At 40.6% G+C, this 8,747-nt stretch overlaps 1 protein-coding gene across 1 annotated transcript; it reads left to right on the forward strand.

Moving 5' to 3' along the window:
• The first annotated feature begins 5,954 nt into the window (after window positions 1-5,954).
• GPR19 (G protein-coupled receptor 19) lies at window positions 5,955-7,226 on the forward strand. Its single transcript, XM_023554431.2, has one exon. It carries the CDS (start codon window positions 5,964-5,966, stop codon window positions 7,209-7,211), a length of 1,248 nt encoding a protein of 415 aa, XP_023410199.1. The 5' UTR covers window positions 5,955-5,963; the 3' UTR covers window positions 7,212-7,226.
• Window positions 7,227-8,747: the final 1,521 nt, after the last annotated feature.

Genomic DNA, 8,747 nt, shown 5'->3' on the forward strand with positions numbered 1-8,747 from the left:
ATGAAGGATTTAAAGACAAAATATCTACCACCATGATATTTTCTAAGTTAAAACAATCTTTAAGAAGGTGATTTCCTACTTGGGGTAATATTGTTCATCAAACCTTTTCTCACTTCAGTTCAAACTGAAGTCTAGAGTTCTGCTTTCCTTCTGGGCTTAAAAGGTAACAATTAATCATCTGTCATATTGAATCTCCAATATTATGTTTTTTATTCTGAAGAAAGGCTATGTTTCCAGACCAACGTGTCTACTGCATTTGATGCTGAGCCTCCATGCAGTATATGGTAGGAGTGATCTTTTTTTTTGCCTTAAAATGTTCACTATGTCACATATTTCTGAGCTAGCATATTTAGCAGGTGTATCTGTGGGTAGGCAAGAAGGCTGTGGGTGAATAACTTTATATTCCCATGCTTGATTAAGGAGTCGTGGAAGACCTACCTGTGTACAGCCAGTTTGACTCTCTAAACTCAAACCCAGCCCTTTGTGGCCTCCCTGGGCCTGATGCCCCAATGCTGGTTAACAGCATGGGCTTTGGAGTGAAGCATTCCTGGGGTGACCACTTTCCAACTGTATGACCTTGGAGAAGAACTTCATTTTTTTCATTTGTAAAACTGAGGCAATATTTTCCGACTCCAAAGTTTATATAGCAAGTGCAAAATAAGTATTAGCTATTGGTTGTTCTAATGCAGTAATTGTAATTAATCTAACTGCTCATTAGTAAATGACCTTGTGTATCTGTATCTGTTTAGGTCCAACAAATACTTCCCATTATACAGAAAATGTCCCTGTTTTTCCTCGACCAAATCACGTGAAAATTCAATATTATAAAAATTATAGTATGACATAAAATTTTTGAACAAGTTACAGAAATAAAAATGTTCTTCCTACCATGTGAGAATTTCTGTGAATCTTTGTAATTTCAGGAGGGAAAAATCAGTTGTTAGGGTTCTTTAAATTGTATTTTTGGTAAAAATTTACACAGCAAATTAGTGTTAGGGTTTTTTGAGTCCAGAAGAAACCTAACTAGCAGTTGATGTGCTTTGCCAGGAGTAGCCTTTGGCAGAACTGTGAACTAAACAAAGTTTGCCCTCTGTGCCTCTCTGTTCCTCTTCTTTGTGATCCTCCTCCTCCCTCGCATTAGTTTCCAGTCATTCATTTATTTGCCCATCTAACAAAGTATGATTTTCAAAAAGTTAAAATCATGACTCTCATACAAATATAGAATGAACATGTGTCAAAAATCTATTAACTTATTACTGAAGGAATCAAGGAATTAATAAACTTGGTTCCAGGAGCATTTGAGGAAATGAGTATTTATAGGCATTGAAAAAGAAAAAAAAAAAGAACGTCAGCATAGATTGCTGTTGTTGTTAGGTGCCTTTGAGTCAATTTTTGACTCAGAGCGACCATGTGACAGAATAGAGCTGCCTAGATTGCTAGACACGAAACTGGTTAATGTCCTACAGAGTAATAAGACCATAACCTGCGGGGCTATTTTTTTCTGCTAGACAGAAATTTGCAGATCAACACGTAGCTTCACAGTGTCTGGGCGCTAATCAGATAGTAAATAGCAAAATCAGAATTAATCCTGAGAATTAAATAATCCTTCGAAAGACTCATTTAACAATGTCCCAGCGTGAGGTTCTTTGGAAACTCTATGGGGCAGTTCTACTCTGTCCTATAGTGTCACTATGAGTTGGAATTGACTTGACGGCAACAGGTTTGTTTGTTTCTCAGCATGACGTTAAAAGGTTATGCTATACTTTCTTTTTTTAGAGTTGTGATTTAGATGAAGGTTTACAGAACGGACTAGCTTCTCATGTACTTTCTTTTGCCTTCTTTCCAAGTATTGGATGATTTTTATTAACACAGCCATCCATTTCATTGTTCCATAAACCTTTATTAATAACTATGTGTCCCAGGGATGTAGAGATAAAAACACAGTCCCTGTCCTCAAAGAACTCATAACCTAATGGGGGAGACCAACACGCAAAATAAAAATTACAGCACAAAATGATAAGACATATTCCCCCGCTCCAGGGTCCTCAGGACCCCATCACTATAGAGGCGCCCCCAGTCAGTATTCGCTGGGTAAAAGCCCCAGTTCTATACCATTTCAACCTATCCACCATTTCCCCCACCCATCGGTTAAAATACACCTCTTAGACCTTAGACGGATGGCAAGTAAGTAACCTGATAAATGAATGACTCTTCACTTAGATAATATATTGAGATATATTTTAGTAAGAAGGGCCTTCAGTACCATAACCCAAAGGAGCGTGTCACATGGTAGTCTCAGAATTGGCAGGGAATAGATTGGTTAAACTGGAAAGGAGTAAAGAAGTCTTTCGTGTCACTCCTAAAATTACCACATGTGGATGACCCTGGACAGCATTACTGACAGAGCAGTTCTTGTATTTCAGATACTCCCTTGAAGACATATTTCCAAATTAATGGAGCAGGGGGGTCATTTCTGAAACTTTACTTTAGGATCCTAAAATTTAGTTATAATCTGGCAGACTTTTTTCTGGAAGGGGGTGCAGGAGTCTGAGGACACCTAAACTGGCTTCACTCTCCCTTGGATGAGGGTTGCTTCATGTAGGAATTGACCTGAGTGACTTCACTCTCAACTGTCCCGCGCTTCTCAAGAGCCATGTTTTCCCCTCTCACCATGGTCACCAATGTTTCAGCTCCCTGAGAATACACAATGATTTTCTATCTCTGCATTTAATTTTCCTAGCAGAGCCACACAGAGCAGGAGTCATTTATTTCAGTTCTCAGTCCTCATGGGTTCAAATCAGTAAATATTTAATAAGCAACTATTAACGTAAAGAACTTCAATGGAAGCTGTGGGGCGTGCAGAGAAGAATAATACCCTCTTCCCAGCAGCCCGTGGTCTAGTGGGGGAAGACAGAAACAATGCAAGTCATTCTAGAGCAGTTGATTCTTAACGTTGGCTGCACATTAGGATCACCTGGGGGCTTTGAAACACGGGAAGCCAGGCCGCACTCCAGACCCATTCAGTTAGAACCCCTGGGGGTGGGACCCAGGCATGAGTGTTTTTTAAAGCTCTCTGGGAGATTCCAATGTGCTGCTCAACTTGAGAACTGTTGCTCTAAAGTAAAACAAACTTGGAAAATGCTGCAGTAAAAGGCTAACAAAGTGCTCAGTGAAAAAGGGTACCACAGCCATTCTGGATATGCTAATATTCTTATCCACTGTCTGACCACATTTCAGCCATGAGTGCAGAAAATAAAACCTCTCATTGTAACTGTGGGGAAAAATTAGGTCAGTCTGATTGTAGGGCGTTTAGACATTATATCCTCAGAGTGGTATGGTCTAGAGGAAACTACGTCTCTTAAGAGAAGGGCCCAAAGAAGATCAAGCCAGAAAGGTGGCTCCAAAATTTATTCCACATGCTATCTCTCCCCCTCATTCCTTATGCTAACTCTGTCTTCTGGAGTGCTTTTTAACTCTCTTGTCTTCCTGGAGAATTCTTATTCATTCTCTAAGCCCTCAGCTCAACCCTCGCCTCCTTTGTAAAGCCTTTCCTTCCCTCCTCCCACCTCAGGCAAAACAGTTTCCCTATTTTTTCCTGTGCTGCTTAGATCATTGTAAACATATCTGTTTTCAGAACTTAATTATAATTATGATAGCTGTTTACTTATACATTTGCCCATATTTATGGACTTAACCGTTGTTTCCCTAGTACCTAGCACAGTTTCTTGGGTTACTGAATGAGTAAACAGAGCTGCAGAAATTTTAGGTAGCATCAGGAAAGACATGCCATGATCAGGGAACCTGGACTTGGGAACTCCCTGGGCTCCCTCTTCATGTTTCTGAGCACCTGGGCCCTGTGCTTCTTGGTGGTGCGGCTGGAGAAATCAGCAGACAGGCTCATTGGTACAAAGCAGCTGGAGGAAATGATGAAAGGCAGCCTCAGGGGGTTTAGCTGTAGCCTGAGCTGGAGTTCCATTTGCAGTTTTGCTAAGAGAGGAAGACTGAAACAAAAGGGAAGTTCACAGGTTTTAAAGTACATGTATTGACTGAAAAAGTAACAGTGCCACCAATTCCTATTTTATTTAAGCCACAGGCATCCAAAAAAGTTTGGAACAGCGCCTTCTGTCTGGGAACATTGCTTGTTTATTTTTTAAACTTTAAATCTTAAAAAAAAATTTTCCATGGAATTTTGTAGGTTTTACACATGTGAGAGTGAAAGATTATTTCAATTTTATGACAGTCACGCATTCCAGATTTTCTAGGACGGTGCTAATTTTAGATCTTATGTCCTGTTTTCAGGCTGTATATCCTGATTTTTCATGCGGAAAATATGGTCACTCTTCTTACAATTGGCTATCAATTGGCCAGCCATGTTTAAAGGCCTTTTAGTGGTTGCAATGTCTAATTATCTTACTTTTTTTTAATAAGAGCTTAAGTAGGGCAGCCTCCTGGACAAAAAGCCTGAAGGCAACATGTGGCACTCACAGTTAGTATATTGCTCTGAGCTCCAGACCTTTGTTGAATATGATTTCTTGTCAGGGCAATATATGTTGCTAACGCTTGTTTCCCTACCAAAAAGTAGTGCAAAAACTCTTCAGGAAGAGATGGGTCTTTAAGAACTGTTCTTTACTGTCATCTCTAAAACCTCAGAAATGGATCTTTCTGAGACCACAGGAGTCCACCGAGAGGGAAAGTAGTTCTTCTAGAACCTGCTGTGCTTGTTCGCAGGCTGGCTGGAATCTAAACAACACGAGGGCTAGAAATAGCCCATTGCCTCATTTGAGCTTTTTTAGTTTTAGTGGATAAAATGTTGAAAATATCTATGTTTCTTCTTTTCTCTTATCTTAATAACCATAACTGTTATGCTTTCTCTTTCTGTTTAATAGATTCAGGCCAAATTAAACCTTAATAAACAGACTGTGACCCAAATCACCTCAGTTTTAATTGACTAGCCCACATTATACAATCTTTTTCCCTTTGAAAAAGGTGTCTTTATTATCACTAACACCAAAAAAGAATTAAAAAAAAAAAAGGCAAAATTGTATGGTATTCTTTTATATCTAAGGATCATAAGCTTTTAAAAAGTTGTTGAGTACTGTTCACAGTTACATTTTGTTGTTTTTAATTATCTGACTGCCATAAGCCTCTAGTAACCTGGTTACGTTCTTTGGAGGACATAGTGTATATTTTTCAGTCAATACATTATTTTATAAAACAATAAGAACAGAATAGTGTCAAGATAGATGCTATTGATAGGTGTCCAAGCTATTGGTACATAATCTTTTGGAAAAAGCAAGCTATTTTCAGATGTCATTAAATTAGGAGCTGCTTCTGGCTCATGTAGCAATGTGATGATTGCTTCATGTGCTACCATCATGCTTCTATGATAGAAATTCTGCAATAAGTAAGGCAGGGTGCTTCCCAGTAGCCAGCCAGTCTATTCACAGACTCCAGTTAGTTATTTCCATAGCTGACATATGTGTGCTTCCATCTGCCCAAGTTTTCTCCTCTTGCAGCCTCACTTCAGTGTTATGACATTCAGGAACTTCTCACATACTTGCCCAGAATTCCAACAGCTTTCTAACTGGAGGTAATACCCTTACCATGAGCCAGTTACGAACTCCCAAAGTCTTTGTGATCCCCAGCGAGTGAAGGCTTGGTATTAGTACTGTTACATTTGACTGAGAGTTCTGGAAGAGAGGGTAAGGCCACAGAGAACCTGAGCTAGGAACAGCTAAAACAACTCTTCGAACAAAAGAGAAATGGGGTCCAGAGCATTTTTAGGATAGACATCGTAAGGTAGTCATGTTATCCTGCCATTGCACAAGTCTTACTCATTGACAAGTGACAACCAACCTAAGTGTCAAATAAGATAGCCTTAGGAACCAACCATTTATGATGCTGTTTTAACAGGAGGCCTCATTCTTCTTTTCTTATCCAGAGCTAAGAAAAAAAAAGTGAATATGGTTTTTGCTCACAGAATGGATAACAGCAAGCCGCCTTTGGTTATTCCTACGCTTCTGGTGCCCCTCCAAAACCACAGCTGCGCTGAAACAGCCACACTTCTGCCAAGCCATGATCTGATGGAATTCTATAAGGAGCACAGTTGGGAAAGCAACAGAACAGATCTGCGTTATGAACCGAAACCCGGAGAAGTGGCCACAGCCAGCATTTTCTTTGGGACCCTGTGGTTGTTTTCTATCTTTGGCAATTCCCTGGTTTGTTTGGTCATCCATAGGAGCAGGAGGACTCAGTCCACCACCAACTACTTTGTGGTGTCCATGGCATGTGCCGATCTTCTTGTTAGTGTTGCCAGCACGCCTTTTGTCCTGTTTCAGTTCACCGCTGGAAGGTGGACGCTTGGGAGTGCAATGTGCAAGGTTGTACGATATTTTCAGTACCTCACCCCAGGTGTCCAGATCTATGTTCTCCTCTCCATCTGCATTGACCGGTTCTATACCATTGTCTACCCCCTGAGCTTCAAGGTATCTAGAGAAAAAGCCAAGAAGATGATTGCTGCATCGTGGATCTTTGACGCAGCCTTTGTGACCCCAGTGTTCTTTTTCTATGGCTCCAACTGGGACAATCACTGTAATTATTTTCTCCCTTCCTCTTGGGAAGGAACTGCCTATACCGTCATCCACTTCTTGGTGGGCTTTGTGATTCCATCTGTCCTCATAATCTTATTTTACCAAAAGGTCATAAAGTATATTTGGAGGATAGGCACTGATGGCAGAACAGTAAGGAGAACAATGAACATTGTCCCAAGGACAAAAGTGAAAACCATCAAGATGTTCCTCATTTTAAATCTATTGTTTTTGCTCTCCTGGCTGCCTTTTCATGTAGCTCAGCTGTGGCACCCCCACGAACAGGACTACAGGAAAAGTTCCCTTGTTTTCACAGCTATCACTTGGATATCCTTTAGCTCTTCAGCCTCTAAACCGACGCTATATTCAATTTATAATGCCAATTTTAGGAGAGGGATGAAAGAGACTTTTTGCATGTCCTCTATGAAATGTTACCGAAGCAATGCCTATACGATCACAACCAGTTCAAGGATGGCCAAAAAAAACTATGTTGGCATCTCAGATATCCCTCCCACAGCCAAAACTATCACCAAAGACTCAATCTACGATTCATTTGACAGAGAAGCCAAGGAAAAAAAGCTTGCTTGGCCCATTAACTCAAATCCACCAAATACTTTTGTCTAATTTCTCAGAATTCAATTATTGTTATGCACCAGTTATTAAAAAGCTTTAACTATAAAAAACAAAAGCTATTATTTTTTTCACTCAATTTTCTGAGGGAAATGTTTTATTTTGTGAAATCCATTCGTCGATGATAGTTTTTGTGGTTTTTATTTTAGTTGCTTCTTGTTTTAGGGGAGGGTACTTTGAACTGCAACAGTCTTTTTAATATATTGTTCTTGTTGTTGTTAGGTGCCATCAAGTCGGTACAACAGAATGAAACACTGCCCAGTCCTCTGCTGTCCTCACCATCATTGTTATGCTTGAGCCCATATTTTGAGGGGCTCATCTTCCAGCAGTATACCAGTGTTCCACTGCTATTCATAAGATTTTCAGTGGCCAGTTTTTTCTGAAGTAGACCAACCAGGTCCTTCTTCCTAGTCTGTCTTAGTCTGGAAGCTCCACTGAAACCTGTCCACCATGGGTGACCCTGCTGGTATTTGATATACTGGTGGCATAGCTTCCAGCATCACAGCAACACCCAAACCACCACAGTGTGACAAATCACACACATGGTAGAGATAGACATACACACACACACACATATATTCATATTCCAGAGTACACAGAGAATGTATATAAAGAATATATCCAGAATGTATAAAGAACTGACAGACAAGTGGTAGTTTAATATATTACATGCATTAAAAAGAAAATGATTTCCTACTCTTTTTTTTTGTTTACCATTAGGTCCAAAAAAGCATAACCCATACACACACCCTTTATTAATGATTCAACCTAGTTTTATCCTGTTTTTTTCTTCTCCCCCTCTACTGATTTTTTGTAACTACGGGCTTCTGTTACTAACGAAATCCCCCGCCCCCTGTGTCACACATTTCAGAGACTTGTATTTCTTCTAAGTAAAATTTAGAAAGGGTTAATATTTTATATGTTTTTATACTTCCTTCTTCCAAGTAACTTGGGCCCTAGTGGCACAGTGGTTAAGCATTTGGCTGCTATCCAAAAGGTCGGCAGTTCGAATCCCCCAGCTGCTCCTCAGAAACCCTATAGGATCACTGTGAGTCCTTGATGGCAACAGGGTGGGGAAGAAAAAAGCGCAAGTTATCATAAGCAAAGAAGAGTTGGAGCTTGGCCATTGTCATCCTTTCTTGACCTAAGCAGCTGGTGAAGCTATGAAAATTTTGAGGTTAACGGGGGGTTGCCCTCACATCTGTGTCCCGTCTATGCTGTGTCTTGGGTGTTTACTTTCCTTCTTTGAGTTAAATACAAGCAAATGAGCAGGTGCCCTTGCTAAGCATGCCCAGAAAATGCCACAGAGAGAAATGGCAGATGGCGTTTCCCTGTGCTCTGCAATTCAGGCACAGACCTTCAGCTGTCTGGCCCTGTCCTTGTACACCAGGATGGCAAGGGCAAGGGCCACCTTCTTCTGTCTCCTAGATACCCCGATGTGAAACCGTTTCTCCGACCAGAGCCTCTTCCCCCTCACCTCTCCCCAGGTCCCATCACCATACCTTGGCTGAGCTCCAGCTCTTCTTTGCT

The sequence above is a fragment of the Loxodonta africana genome, chromosome 4 (assembly GCF_030014295.1).
Source record: "Loxodonta africana isolate mLoxAfr1 chromosome 4, mLoxAfr1.hap2, whole genome shotgun sequence".
NCBI classification, from domain to species: Eukaryota; Metazoa; Chordata; class Mammalia; order Proboscidea; family Elephantidae; genus Loxodonta; species Loxodonta africana.

Bases quoted from the DNA above. Each gene is read 5' to 3' on its own strand.
- GPR19 (XM_023554431.2), top strand. From the start codon at position 5,964: ATGGTTTTTGCTCACAGAATGGATAACAGCAAGCCGCCTTTGGTTATT.